This window comes from Malaclemys terrapin, chromosome 2 (genome assembly GCF_027887155.1).
Source record: "Malaclemys terrapin pileata isolate rMalTer1 chromosome 2, rMalTer1.hap1, whole genome shotgun sequence".
Classification (NCBI taxonomy): domain Eukaryota; kingdom Metazoa; phylum Chordata; order Testudines; family Emydidae; genus Malaclemys; species Malaclemys terrapin.
Window position 1 is genome coordinate 225,533,670 of NC_071506.1, and position 15,685 is coordinate 225,549,354.

At 38.0% G+C, this 15,685-nt stretch overlaps 1 protein-coding gene across 4 annotated transcripts in view; it reads left to right on the top strand.

Annotated features, from left to right (window-relative positions):
* Window positions 1-13,909, top strand: part of HNRNPA2B1 (heterogeneous nuclear ribonucleoprotein A2/B1) — a 17,534-nt gene extending 3,625 nt beyond the window's left edge. For 2 of the 4 annotated variants that reach the window (XM_054020118.1, XM_054020117.1), the window contains exons 2-11: window positions 4,211-4,321; window positions 5,495-5,641; window positions 6,635-6,845; window positions 7,209-7,310; window positions 7,389-7,469; window positions 8,459-8,521; window positions 9,515-9,634; window positions 9,932-10,054; window positions 11,246-11,328; window positions 11,482-11,965. In XM_054020118.1, coding sequence (XP_053876093.1) covers window positions 4,211-4,321; window positions 5,495-5,641; window positions 6,635-6,845; window positions 7,209-7,310; window positions 7,389-7,469; window positions 8,459-8,521; window positions 9,515-9,634; window positions 9,932-10,054; window positions 11,246-11,307 — 1,020 coding nt within the window. In that variant the 3' untranslated portion in view covers window positions 11,308-11,328; window positions 11,482-11,965. Of the gene's footprint in view, window positions 1-4,210; window positions 4,322-5,494; window positions 5,642-6,634; window positions 6,846-7,208; window positions 7,311-7,388; window positions 7,470-8,458; window positions 8,522-9,514; window positions 9,635-9,931; window positions 10,055-11,245; window positions 11,329-11,481; window positions 11,966-12,645; window positions 12,777-13,545 lie in introns of those variants that run through there. The other 2 variants (XR_008444016.1, XM_054020119.1) reach the window with 2 other exon arrangements.
* Window positions 13,910-15,685: the final 1,776 nt, after the last annotated feature.

Genomic DNA, 15,685 nt, shown 5'->3' on the forward strand with positions numbered 1-15,685 from the left:
GGGAGGTACTGTGTTTTATTGGACCAACTTCCATTGTCTTGTCTCCCTAATATCCTAGGACCAAAATGGCTACAACAATGCTGCTTATTATAGTAATAATTATTTACAGGGCTTGAAATACTTTCTGAAGATCATCTGTTGCCAGTATATGTAATTTAAAAATACTTGCTTTGGTACTCTGCTTGCATGCCAAATGATAGCGATTTGATGTAAGTTTCATTAGCAGTCCATTTCTGCCAAACACTGACTCTGCTTTCCCCCACTCCAGTTAAGAGTTTGAGGTGAGAGTGTGCTTTGTGAAAAATAAAATGTTTATGCAAATATCTCATATCATCATGCAGTGGCCAAATATTCCCATTGACTAATGGTAGATTCAGGTCCTTTATCTTCCCATTCCTTCTCTTTCATTTGTTAGCAGCTTGAAGAATATTGTGTTTTTTAAAAAAAAAAATCGGGATTTTTGGGGTCTGTATATGGGTTAGTACTGACTCCGCTTTTGATAAGACTCTCTGGGTAGGTCTACACTTACCTCCGGGTCCGGCAGTAAGCAATCGATCTTCTGGGATCGATTTATTGTGTCTTGTCTAGACGCGATAAATCAATCCCGGATCAATCCCAGAAGTGGTCCACGCCGGTACTCCAGTTCGGTGAGAGGAGTACGTGGCATCGACGGGGGAGTCTGCCTGCTGCGTCTGGACCCGCAGTAAGTTCGAACTAAGGTACTTAAATTCAGCTTGACGTTAATAACGTAGCTGAATTCGAAGTACCTTAGTTCGAAGTGGGGGGTTAGTGTGGACCAGGCCTCTGTGTGCCTGCTGCTTTCTTCAGGCTTTGCAGATTGTTTTGCAGCAGTGCAGTAAAGTAACTAGAATGATAAAATTGAATAGTAAAACTTTTTACATCATTGTTGCAAACCTACCTACTGACTGCAGAGCCTGAGAGAGGCAGCAGGATATGCAGGTATATCAAAAGCAGATTCTGTATTCTTTCTCCAATAATTTCTTTCAGCTATTGGGGCACACTATGGAAGTCTAGGCAAGATCAAGAAGCATTTATTGGTCAATGAGAAAATTCAACTGGAAAATAAATTGAAGGGGATACTGCTTTTAAAACTATTTAAAAAAAAAAATCTTGTGTAATGCCTGAAGTATTTTTTCAAATGCTCAATGTTAGTTTTTGATTATCTGTTAGACTACCTTTTCTTTCTCTCAACATGAATAGTGAAACAGATTAGCCAGCTACACTTTTGTTAATAGTCTGGTTCTGGTCAGTATTATTAGGTTCTTGTACCCTAGTCCAATGCTCCAGTGTTGGCAGTATAAAATATGCAGGAATTTTTTTGAAGTTATTTCCATTAAAATAAACCAAAAATTGAAGTGTGTGTGTGTGTGTGTGTGTGTGTGAAACCTCAGTTTTTACAAATTCTGTATTGGAGCAAATTTGACCAAGCCAATACTTTAAAAAAAAAAAAAAAAGAGAGAGAGAGACATGTTTTTGAAGACTTGAAAAGAAACCCATTAAAATTTATTGGTATTCCCAAAATTTATCATTAGTAAGTGTCTCTTCATCCAAAACATGATGATTCTAAAGGAAAAAGGATCTAGCCTTTCAAAATTACTTACCCAAGTGAGTGGGTAAGCAGAATTTTGCGAGGGAATAATTAGGTATCCACTATCGGGGCAAACAAATGCAACAAGGCATTCATTCCATCTTTTTGATGGTGTAAACTGCTCTGGAAACTTTTATTGATCTTGAAATTTCTAATAGCTTCTTCCTTTCCAAGATAGTGATTCTTTTCCAGTTTCATAATAAACTCTTCAGCTGTTAATTGAGTTCTTCATAACTTTGGCTATTATGTATTTATGTATTATGGTAGCATTTTAACACCTCAGTCAGGATCATGGTACCATCATGCTAGACATAGTACACACAGTGAATATTGTCCCTGATTCAATACACTTCAGCTCTTGGCCATTTTAAGATAAATTGCTTTTATTCCTCCTCTTTATATATTGCTGCTTCAGTATCATAAAATATTTAATATACTATATACCAGGGATGGCCAAACTTACGTACCCTCCAAGCCACATACTATAATTTTCAGAAGTTCGAGAGCCAGGGGCACCTGCCTGAACCCCACTCCTACTGAAGCCCTGAGCCTCAGCATGTGTTTCCTGCAGGGCTGAAGCCCTAGTCTGGTAGGTGGAGGATGGGCGGGGCTGAGCGAGCTGCCCTTAGTGCAAAGGAGCCTGCATGCAGCTTGCAACCCTTGGTTTGGCCACCCCTGGTACATACCTTAGTTTTCTGATGGCCTTAATCACCTGACTAGCAAAAGATAAATTTGCCTTTCTAAAAGCTAGATCTTTATTTTACCTGCTTTCCAATAGTTTAGTTTTTTTAAAAGTATATTGTATGACCGCTTACTGCTGCTTAGAACTGCAAAACATAAAATCTGTTTGCCTTCACATAATTTCCCTAGAAAACAGCCCCCATATCTTACTCGAAAATAGCCACACTTCAGATAAAATGAGGAAAGAAATGGTAAGCTGCTTCCCAGTTGGGGCCTGATCCTACTCGTATTGAAGTCAATGGCAAAACTCCCATAGCTCCTTAATGTGCACCTCATGAGAGCTTTAATTGTCCACATGTGAATGAATTGATGAAATATTTATTTAATAGCTTAAGGTTTTTGGTGTATGAGCCTATACGTTTTTATTTTATTAAAAAAGAAGCACTACCACTCCCCTTTTTTGTGTGCTTCACATAGAAGCTTGTTTCTCCTTTTCTGGTTTGTATTGGTGAACATCAATTTGAGCACAAACACTTTATTTTATATTTAAAAATAAAATAGCCTGCGTTTTGGAATGAACAACATAAATTGGTATCTTCTGATCTAGCAAAGTAACTCCTAATTTAAAGTCATCCAGGTTACGTTGCTGATCATTTAGGGAACATGCTCCTTTTAAAGTTGTGCAGTGCTCCCCTCTAACGTCCTTTGGCAGCTGCCTGCTTTGCCCACTGCTTAGGGAAGAGCAGCCTGTTGCAACTAGCTAGTGGGGGCTTGGAACCAGGGTGGACCGGCAGTCCCCTATCAGCTCCCCTAGGTTCCATGTGCAGCAGCTGCCCAGCAGGCTATCAATTGCCACCAGTTCAGCTGTCCCTCCCCCCATTGCCATGTGCTGCTCCTGTCCTCCGCCTTGGAGCTTCTCCCCAAGACTCCTGCTTGCTGTGCATGAGGGAGGGGAGGAAGAGAGGGGCTAATGTCAGTGTGTCCCCCTGCTCCTGCACCCTGCTTACCCCATCTTCATAGAGTAGGGAGGACACACAACAGGGCTCAGGAGGGAGAGAGCTTGCTGGCAGCAGCTGTGGTCTCAGCAAGCTGATCTAATTCACAAGGCAGTGTACTTAAGAGTAGGATCAGCATACTTAAAGGACGGACACCCACCCCCCCACCGTGTGTGTGTGTGAATCTGTCTGTGATGCTGTCTCCCCTCCCTCCATTCCTGCTGCCTTGTAGAATGTGAGAGTTAACCCTTGAGGGCTCAGCCAATTGTTAGTTCATCGTTTAGCAGTAAGGCATTCCCTGGGAAATATCCCACCCCTGACTCCTCCACCTCAACCAAGCTTGACAATCATCACCGTGTACCAGTATTAAATTGTTTGTTTAAAACTTATTGTATGTGTGTATGTATGTGTATATATAATCTTTTGTCTGGTGGGGAAAAAAAATTCCCTGGAACCTAAACCCCCTCATTTACATTAATTCTTATGGGGAAATTGGATTTGCTTAACATTGTTTCGCTTAAAGTTGCGTTTTTCAGGAACATAACTGTTAAGTGAGGAGTTACTGTAAAGAGAGCACAGCTCATCAATTATAATCTATGGGTTTTTTAAAGACGATGCTATTGCAGGAAGGAAAACTTGATGGCGTTTCAGAGGGCACTTCTCCAGTTCTAAGTACTTAAAACCTAATTTTCATTTTTAATATATTTCTGAGGCGAAGGAAGGTAATTTAAAAAAACCTGTGAAATTGTCAAGCGCTACCTTTATAATATATGGGTCTGTACTGGATGGCAATAATACAACTTCAAATAATCATAATCTTTTGTTGAAAATGAATATTCATTGACATTTGTGAACATGTCTAATGTCAGACTGCAGTACTATGGGAGAATTGCAAATGACATTAATACTATATTCTCTAAATTAGAGAGAAAAGGAGCAGTTTCGCAAACTGTTCATTGGTGGCTTGAGCTTTGAAACAACAGAAGAAAGTTTGAGAAACTACTATGAGCAATGGGGGAAACTTACAGACTGTGTGGTAAGTTGCATGTGCTAATGTATGCTGATAATGTGGACTTTACAACTTTGTAAAAAATTGCTTGCCATTTTCTGAAGTATAAGGCGGCAAATGGAAGCATCTAGTTGATTCCTGTATGTGAAATCTTTAAAAAGCTTTATGTATAAATTGCAGTTGAAGTCAACAATTTCATGAACAATATGGATGATGGAGGGTAAAGCCAAGTTTTTCACTTCTGTAATGCAGAATTATACCATGCAAATATTTAATTTAATCAGTATGGGTAATTGGGTTCAAACACCTGCTTTTGCGTAGAAAGCAAAGAAAATCTAAATTAAAGATATGAAGACTTATGCTCACGGCCCATTACTTTTGGTTTTTATTTTGTTTTAAATTTCCCAGAAATCTGGTGATGTTCATTACAAAAATAAGCTTTGTGCACCAATTTTTACCCCCTAACTTCAGGTTTTTGGGTTAACTTTGCAGGATAGGAGGACAAGAGGGAAAAAAAGGAACAAATACAGACACATACGAGTATTTAAAGTAAACACAGGTTTAGTTTCCATTTGGAGCAGGTTGCCGGAGCCGGAAGGTTCTGGCTTTTTTTTTAAGGACTTGAAAAAACGCACGTGCACGCGCGCACATGCATGTGTTAATCTTCCACTACGTTGCCTTACTTTAACAGACAGCTTCACATTTACACGTAGGCCTGGTCTACATCTAAAAATTAGATGACTTAACTACATCGCTTAGGGTATGTGAAATTTTGCACCCTGTGAAACATTGACCTAACCTCCACTGTAGATGAAGGTAGGTCAATGGAAGAATTCTTTCATCAGCCTAGCTACCCCTTTTCGGAGAGGTGTATTAACAACATAGATGGAAAAACCCTTTGGTTGATGTAGGAAGTATCTGCACTAAGGCACTGCTATAGTGGCATAGCTATAGCACCATAGCAGTGCCCCTGAAGAGTAGACCTACCCTTAGACTAACTTATTAGTAACACATCTCCCTAATGTAATGTATTGCATTTTCTTAACATAATCAGTATTTTCATGTACTTGAGTGGTCCAAAATTTAGGTGAAAATTGATTAAAAAACAAATAGAAAATTAAGGCCCTTACTTATACTTAGCTGTAGCGGTAGTATGAAAACTTAATAGTGGAATAATAAAACTTCCTGACTTGTTTGCAGGTGATGAGGGATCCTGCAAGCAAACGATCGAGAGGATTTGGTTTTGTAACATTCTCCTCCATGGCCGAAGTTGATGCAGCCATGGCTGCAAGACCTCACTCAATTGATGGAAGGGTAGTTGAGCCAAAACGAGCAGTAGCCAGAGAGGTGAGCAAAGTACTGAAAAACAAAGAGGCTTTTTACGTTATGAAAGATTGTCTCTGATTTGGTGAGAAACTAGCTTATTCTTACCGATAGACATTTCAGTGCTTACTTTTTCTTATAACGAAGAGGCTCTGGTTATGGGCACATGCCTTTTTCCTTTTCCTTTCTTCTTTATCTTACCATTTTTAGACGCTTTACAGCAGTACACATGCAGAGGTTGACTTCTGCCAGTTTGAATTTAGGACTTGATTGACAGAAACCATTTCAGCTTTTTAGGTTGAGTGACTACTCCATTGGTGGGGCCGTAAATATCAAAAGTCCCTACCGTTTAATCCCTACTGTTTTAGGTTGGATATTCTAGTCAAAGAAGCAGCATTTGGGGAGCTGTTCTTTTTGGGACTGGAGATCAAGGATGAGATTCTGGCACCATTGAAGACAATGGGAGTTTTTTGCTAGTGACTTCAGTGGGGCCAGGATTTCACCTAAAGTTATCTGGCATTTAAAAGATAGGCAGACAAATTAAATGAAGTTGTCTGGAATTTGAATACAGTTGGTTAAAATGAAAAGGACCCAGTCAGTTCATAGATCACAGTTCTGCCTGAAAATTTGTTACTTACTATTCTTTCAAGTAAATGTGAGATTTCTCCTAATATTTCAGTTTTATCTGTCTAAATATAACTTTGTACTTTTGATTACACTTCATGTATAATCATTTTCATTCTTTCTGCAGCATAGTCTGTTCCCCTCTTGCTTGTTTAGAGCTTTTCACATAGCAACCAGAGGTAGTTGCTTTAAAAAATAGCAAAATGATTGTAAAATTTAAAAAAGGCACAGGCATTCCAGATAATATGGTTTACTTGAAAACACTGTAAATTCACTTCTTAAAATTGATTAGATTTCAAGTTAACTGTCTTTAAGATCATGATAGAGTCCATATGCAAAACTCTCTCTTCCACTACCTTAGTAGTTTTGAAAAAAATATTTAATTCTTTCAAGGAATCTGGAAAACCTGGTGCTCATGTTACTGTGAAAAAGCTGTTTGTTGGTGGAATTAAGGAAGATACTGAGGAACACCACCTTCGAGACTACTTTGAGGAATATGGGAAAATTGACACTATTGAAATAATTACAGATAGACAATCTGGTAAAAAGAGAGGTTTTGGCTTTGTTACGTTTGATGACCATGATCCTGTGGATAAAATTGTATGTAAGTAAACTTCATTCCACAATTTCATCTTACAATATTGCTACTTTAAGGACCTGATATAGATAACACTTAAGCATGTGAGTAAGTTTTTAAATTTAATTGGATTACTTACATGCATAAATGTTTGTAGGAACAAGGCCTTAGTTTTTTGAATCTTCCATTAATAAATTTGATGGAGCATGCAATAATACTACCTGAAATTATCCTGTCATCTTTATAATTTAGACTTCTGGATGATTGGAATTGGTATTGCAAAAATGTGAGGAGGAAAAATTATTTTCTTTGGCAATTTAGCCATTCCTGAGTTAAACTCTAGAAGCAACTTTTACTGTATGTAATTTCTTAAATTTTTATGATTTACAGTGCAGAAATACCACACCATCAACGGCCATAATGCAGAAGTAAGAAAAGCTTTATCTAGACAAGAAATGCAAGAAGTTCAAAGCTCTAGGAGTGGAAGAGGAGGTATTTGAGTTTCACTTTATGGTCTTAGGTTTAGTTTTCATATAATACATACTTAACAGGAATCTAAAATCATCCTAGGTAACTTCGGCTTTGGGGATTCACGTGGAGGTGGTGGCAACTTTGGTCCAGGACCAGGAAGCAACTTCAGAGGTGGATCTGGTAAGACTATCAGGTTTATCATGTGTTTTTTGGATTTCAGTTTGCTCTGTAGGTTACTACCATCTACTGCAGTATTGGCAACAAAATCGTTTTAGAAAAGACTAATAACAAACCTCTTAATATGACAATACTAACCTTTCTGATTAGAAATAACAAAATGGAAACGAATCAGTATAAATGTATGAAGTCAGTGCTTTTGAGATGTTAGTTCACATAATATAAAGAAGCACTGTGACCTGGTCCATTTTAGAGACTGTATACAAAGTAATAGAACAGATTGCTAGAGTAAATTATTACAATTTTAGAGTGGGCTTTTAAGTATAAATAATTGTCAAGGTAGCAGCTTCCTGGTTGCCAATCTTCAGTTCAAGTCCAGAAATGCAACTCTTCTTTAAGAGAAGATGATTATTTAAGGTGATGGTTGTATGCCTTGTTTCTGACAGATGTGTATTTCTTGGTTTAGGGTGCATATGTCTGAAGTTTTAAATTCAAATTATTCAAGTCCATTATACTCCTCATATATACCCCCTAGAAATGGCTGTGGGTCTTTTTTCTTCTCGGGGGGGGGGCACTGAAAATAAGTAGGAGAAATACGAGTCCCCAAAGTGATTTTATTTATCCTTAGAGAAGGTTAGTCACAGTTTGAAAACTACTGTAACATTTTGAAATTTGTATATCAGATGAATACAGCAGTTTATAATGGTTGAAATTTCATGATCTGTGTTTAAGGTATTATGTTTCTCCTGCAAGAGTTGATCTCAAATATGGTATTTGTGACACCAGTTTTTGAAAGGGTCATACACACAGCATCTGCTTGTATTTTGTAGGTTTAAAAATAAACTGTTTTTTTTTAAATAACTAAATTTGTCATCTCAATTTAAAACATTTAAAGCATCTTTCTGTATTTTAAAAATTCCAGCTCACTATTAAGAGTAAACTTTTTTCTAGTTCCGTACAGATGAACTAAAACAAATACTTATTTCCAACAGATGGATATGGAAGTGGTCGTGGATTTGGTGATGGATACAATGGATATGGTGGAGGACCAGGAGGTTAGTGTAGACTAGTGGGTTTTTGTAACTTCTCATACTTTGAAAAGGTTCTGTATTTTCTGTTACTAATCATCTTAAGCGGTAGAGCCATATTGATCTGGTTCAAGAACAATAAATAACTGCTGACTAGTTTTAATCCTTGGTCTTTAACTGTGTGGTTTGCCATATGTCCCTCGTCTCCTGCCCCTGAAAACCTGATTTCTATCTGCAGTTTTTCTCATTTTCTTTTTCAGCCCTATTTTTGGCTATCTCACTCCAGTGCTAGATTATGCTACACCTAAAGACCTGCACTTGCTGATAAATGTATGCAAGCATAACCAGTCTGGTTGTTTCCCCTAAGGCCTTCTTGCATTCAAATCCATGTTTCTCATTTGGAAGTATATAATACTTTTGCCACACTACTCAAAGTAATTAGTTCATCCTGATGGCTCATGCTTATGTACAATTTCCTCCCCCATGCCTGAACCACACACTCAAAGCATTCACCCTAGTAAAAAAAATCATGTCTTGCACTGAGTTTTCCTTTTTATACTAACGTTTTGTGTTCCGTTATGACTTTGTGCAGAAAGTCTGTCAAAAGAACTGGTAAAGAAAGTAACTTTTTAGAGACTCGAAAATGTAGTATTAACTGCAGCTCACTGTTGCTCAGCAGTGCTTTCCTAAACTAATCAGCTTTCTGAAAAATTCAGGATTTATGTAAAGAAAAACCTGTCTCTTTAGATCTAAATATCATGCATTGGTATCATTTTTGTTTTAATCCTTAGGCAAAAACTGCAGTCAGACTAAACAGTTAAGGGGGAGTATATAGCTTTAAAAATTTCTATTTGTAGAAATCGCCCTTCAAAGCTTCCTGTTGGCCTTTTTTGTCCTTCAGTAGACTGATGCTGAAGAAAACTAAAATCTTAGTCTTAGCAGAACACTGTGTGATCTGAGGAATAGTACAACTGACATTTATAATGTAAAGTTACTATTTAAAGGCTTATTTCATAATAGGTGGCAATTTTGGAGGTAGTCCTGGTTATGGAGGAGGAAGAGGAGGATATGGTGGTGGAGGACCTGGATATGGCAACCAGGGTGGGGGCTACGGAGGTGGTTATGACAACTATGGAGGAGGTAATACATTTGCTTAAAACATTTAACTGAAAGTTTAGTTTTGGACTAGCCTGAGCAAGATTATTGACTTGAGAACATTTTACTTCATAAGTGTTGTCAAAACCAGTATGCCATTTTCTATGGTCAGTGAGGAAAAATAATTGACTTTAGTGAAAGACATTCCTCTTCTTATTACCTTTTTTTTTTGTTTGTTTTTTTGGTTTTTTTTTTATTTGTTTTTTAGTCTTGATTTGTTAGGTTTGTAATAACACAGAGAAATAATTCTTACATTTAGCTCTTTTTGTGTCAATAATACAGGCAATTATGGAAGTGGAAACTACAATGATTTTGGAAACTATAACCAACAGCCCTCAAACTATGGTCCAATGAAGAGTGGAAATTTTGGTGGTAGCAGGAACATGGGGGGACCATATGGTGGAGGTATTGTATATGTCATGGGTTGAATTGGGACCAAATTTTTCAGTGGCCTTTGATCCTTTGTAGAGACAGGGGACACGAACCAGTTAACCTGTGTAGAGAATTGCTGCATAGTCTTTTGTAAATCCCACTTGCCAGCAGAATTTTAGAGCTAGTAAACAATAGTGCAAAGAGTGGTAGTGGTTATCTGTGAGTGCGCCCAAAAGAAAAATAAATTATCAGCATTAAAACAGTATGATGATTTCAAACAGCAAGATCACTATTTGGTGTGACGACAAGTTTTCTCAAAGCAGGAACAGTTAGGGGTTTTTTTGTGTGTTGTTTTTTAAATATGTATGTATGTTTACTAATAGTTTTGTTTACCAGATTGTACTTGGGTCAGGTATGAACTCTCAGTGGTCTGGTCAATCTAGAGTTTGTTTTGGGATACTAACTTCATGCCCATTAAGTCTGTTTGTTTGTAAAATATGATTATATGATGTAATATCACTTCTTCCATGCTCCTTCCAAATTTTAGTGTTGGTAAATGTCATAGGGATATCAGTCAGACAATAATTAGTTTTGGCAATGTGTGTTTCTCTCCCCCCCCCCCCCCCCCCCCCCCCCCCCAAATAAGTCTCCTCCTTACATCCCTTAGCATTAGTCAGAGCAATGTGAACAAATTATTTACTATAGTAGTAATTACCACCGACTCACTACTCTCCGCTAAACTTTTTGTTCTTTCTCTCTCCCATATTAGGCTCATTATAATATTTCTGCCTTTTCTTTTTGGTCAGCAGCTTCTAAGCAGTAATGCTTTACATGTGCAAAGCACGCAAAGGGAAATTTACTTCAGACCAGTTTTCTTTAAGGTGTAGTGTGTGGGTAGACTGATGTACCCACATAATACATGTTGCAGAATCAGGCCCCAAGAGTGTGCGGCATGAATTTCCTTATTTGATTATATGTTTAAACCATTGGAATTTCTCTTGCTGCAAGAATCTTGTTCTGTTTTCAAAATGTGATTATCAAGACAGTTCTTGGGGGATAATCTCTCATAGAGGACAATTACATGTTAGCTTTATAATCAAGGTGATGTGCACATTGTCCTCTTGAATTAAACTGAATATAATCTTCTTGTAAATATACAGTAAATGTGCCTGGGTTTCAAAAAATAAAGATGTAAATGTCGTCTATCCTGTTCCAAAAATGCAGGAAACTATGGTCCAGGAGGCAGTGGAGGAAGTGGTGGATATGGAGGGAGGAGCCGTTACTGAGCTTCTACAAACTTGCCATGGGTAAGTATCTTTATATGTGCTAAAATTGCAGTGTTTCTTGAGACTTAGCTGCAGGAGTAAAAGCTTTTTAGGATCATATTATCTTTCCTTTAAAAATTCATTAGATGGATAATTTCATAACCTATTTTTTACTCTTTACTTCTGTTGAAACAGGCTTCACTGTATAAATAGGAGAGGATGAGAGCCCAGAGGTAACAGAACAGCTTCAGGTTATCGAAATAACAATGTTAAGGAAACACTTACTCAGTCATGCATAAATATGCAGTGATATGGCAGAAGACACCAGAGCAGATGCAGAGAGCCATTTTGTGAATGGATTGGATTATTTAATAACATTACCTTACTGTGGAGGAAGGATTGTAAAAATGCCTTTGAGACAGTTTCTTAGCTTTTTAATTGTTGTTTCTTTCTAGTGGTCTTTGTAAGAGTGTAGAAGCATTCCTTTGATAATGTTAAATTTGTAAGTTTCAGGTGACATGTGAAACCTTTTTTAAGATTTTTCTCAAAGTTTTGAAAAACTATTAGCCAGGATCATGGTGTAATAAGACATAACGTTTTCCTTTTAAAAAATTTAAGTGCGTGTGTAGAGTTAAGAAGCTGTTGTACATTTGATTTAATAAAATAATTCTAAAGGAAATACTGTGTAATTATAGATTTTTTTTTTAAAAAAAATATTGTAAAATAAGGCAAGGAGTGGGTAGTATAAGGTCCCACAAATAATACAAAGCTGTTGTTGTACATGTAAAATTAAATGCTGGTCAGAAAAAGTATGTTGTCTGTAAATTATCAGGTTTAAAATATCTAGATAACTTAAGGGATATCTCTGCAAGGAGAAACACCTTTTTAGATCTTTTAGATGCTGCTTCTTCAATGGCAAGGAAAGGAAATATCCCCAGCGAGGTACTCTTCCAGGGACACAGGTCTAGTACAAGAGAACTCTTGAAAACGGCACTAAGTTCAGCCAGTCTTAAAAAGCTGCGCTGTATTTCTGCAAAGCTTTAACTACCGTAGTTTTATAAGGATGCCAACGAAGGCTGAGGGTGTAGAGCAAAATAGTTCTAAGCTTCAGTTAAACTTCTTTAGGTAAGATCTTATTTACTTTTCCTTTCTTAATGTTCCAAAAACAAGAAACTAATACTATGACAGTCTCTTTCAGTATAGTGGTTATCATATGTAGTTTAACATAGCAATGAATTGAGTTAACCATTACCAACTGAAGAGAATGTTGTGAATCCCATCTTTTTTTCTTGTATTAAATTTTGACATGTTTTTTTAAATTTCAGCTACTTAACATATTTTTTTCCTACTGGAATCTAGCTTTGATATGAGCCATCGACAAGCATAGACTGCTGCTACTGTACACTGCTACAGTTGAACAAATGAGACCTGCAAGTGTCCATTAGTAAAGTTTTGCAAGGGTTCCATACCTGGTGTTGGTAGTTAAAATGGTAGGTCACAAGTTAATTAAATTATAAAACTTTCTTTACACTTTGCAACCTTTTATTTTTCTTGGGATTTTGATGGTTACAAGTGCAGTGAAGATAGAGTAGCTGTACAATAGTGTTATGCTGTTGGAAGTGAAATGTACTGCATCTGTCTATTCTGGCTTCAGTATTTTATGTAGCACATTGCACCCTGAAGGATCCCAAGTAACTTTAGATTGTTTATATAATAGAGAATTTTCGTCACTACTGAAATGCATCTACCTCTAGTAAGGAATATGACATCCATTCTTCTTTAATGCTGCATAGTATTTCTTTAGGAGGACAAGTGAAAACTTCTTCAATTGTAACTACAGGTGGAATTTTAGATATATGTAGAATGTTATTACCTAAATTGGAATTTGGCTAGGATACTGAGGTTTCCACTGTCTCTTCTAGTTCTTACAGCTAATAAATCTTAGTGCCAGATTCTGTCACCCTTACACTCTTCTCATTGAAATCAGAAAGATTTTACAAGATATCATGCTACTCAGCATGTGTAAATTGGTAGAATCTAGCCCTTAGTTTATTTTTTGTGTTGGTTTCCTTGCTTGAAACAGGCTGCACACCTAAAGAACAGGTATACAACTGATCAAAGGTGTATTCCTTTTGTGTTCTGCACACTAATGAATTGTTTATAATTTTTGAAACTGCTGAAGTTCTTCCATAGGTAATATGGATAGACATACATGATAAACCTCTTCAGATACACTTTATTTTTGTTTTCCTTTGGCAGGAAGGTGCCATGCTGCAGGTAACAAATGAAGAAGTGGTCAACCACAGACATGCTTCAAGAAATAAGAAATTTTGAATCATCAGAAAATAATTGCTTTTTCTGGCTTCATTAAAAATCTATAGGTTAAATGAATCCTGAAAATAAAACATCTCCGTTAGTACAGCATCCTGTAATGCTGGGGTTTTTAAAAATATAAAATGATAGTAACTGTCTGTAAATCTCTTGAATAAAATTCAGGCGGGCTAGGAAAAGCAGACCACTAATGTTATGAAATAGCAAATGTTCTGTGAATAGAAACATTAAATATATATATTTTTAAAATAATTTTCATAGCTTTAAAATAAAAATATTTTATACCAAAGTAGTTCTAGTGTAATGATTAATAAACTTAATGTGTGTTGATAACAACACTGTTTATATACAGCTAAGTTAAGCCTTTTGAAAACATACATTTCATTTTGAGGGAGATGAAAACAACTTGACAACCATATTGATATAATTTGCATATCTAAGTAATCATTCACCCACATGTACTTTTTCTCTGCTGGGAGAAACAGCATGACACATTCAAGAAGCTGCTTTGATTTTTGGACAAACTTTATTTTTCTAAATAAGTAGTTTATTGCCTGCAATTTTTATCACCCTGTATGAGAGAGTTTCTTCTAATTGTCTTTGAAAACTAATTGCTTAAGACAATTCAGATGAGACAAAACTTGTTAAACAATAGCTGTCCTATTTAGAAACAGCTTTGTATTTAGCATGTAAGATGCAATGCAAAACTGTTATCTACCAAAACCCAAGATGACTCTCTTTTTTTGCTTTCTGTGTCTAATATTACATCTGGGGGAATTCTGTGCCACTGTGTGCACGCAGAATTCATGTCCCCTGTAGATCTCTCTGCTTCCCTGCAGGAAAAATTACTTTCTGATGGGGAAGCAAAAGGAAGCTGCAAGAACTGTCACATGACCCCTCCCCAGCAACCAGGGCATATTGTTTCAGGTGTCCGGAGCAGCCAGTGGAGAGAGAGAGCACTGTGGGGCTGGGGATTCCCCAACTGGTGGCTCCTCCCCTGTCCTGGGCTCAGCTGTTAGTCCTGGATGGGACTTCCTCTTCCCTTGCAAGGAGGGGCTGGGGCCAGGTCAGCCCCAGCCCCGGAAACCTCCCTCAGCGTCATAAAGCTCTGCGCACACACACCCTCTTCTTCCCACCCCCATCCCAATTCCTGTCCCTGTTGTTCCTCAGCTGCAGGGGGAGGAGTCTATATGGGGAGGTGCAACCCTTGTACATCCAGGACCCCCACCCTCTGCTGAGCCTCACCTTCTGTATCCAGAGTCCCCTTGCACCTGTACTACCCCATCTGGCTCCACCCCCTGCATCTGGGCTTCTGTTGAGTTTCCCTCCTCCTCCCCCCCCACCCCCGGTGCTTGGACCCCCCTATCCCACCAATCCCTATCACCCACACCGTCCTGCTGAGACTCTCTGCTGATCTCCAACCATCTTCACCTGGGCCCCCTGCACCCAGAATCCCTAATGAGCCTTTTGTGCATCCAGATTGCCTGCACCCAGATTGCCCTAGCCCTGGATTCCTCCACACGTGGATCCTGCCAGGCTGAGCCTATTTGCCCTACCCCTGGATTGGGTCAGGGCTGGGCATGCATGCAAGAGACTCCCTCTCCCTTGCTATCCTGGTGTGCTTGGTGTGGAGGGGCAGGGCCCTGTGGTATTTCTGGGGCAGGGCCAGCCATTGCACTGTATCGGGCTCGGGTGCAGCCTCAGAGTTACCATGGCGGAGCTGCAGGGTGATCTCTCACCTCTGCAGCCAGTGGTCTGTGCTTTCCATTGTCACGCTGGAGCTTCCATGTTTATTGACAAAATATGCAGTTTTAAAATATTGTGCATAGAATTCCCCCATGAATACACTGTGTATCCTCTGAATTACACATAGGAGGTTGAGATACATTCCAGCTTAGAAGTTACTTGGAAAGCCAAAGCATTGTATTGTTTCACTGCCCACTACACTGAGTTTAAAACAAAGCTGGAAGCTATTATGCTTAGCTTTTGCATAGTAATAGACACTCATGTCTTTATCCATTCTTGAAAATAATTAAAATGTTTTTGAGGCTTTAGTATAAAATTCCTC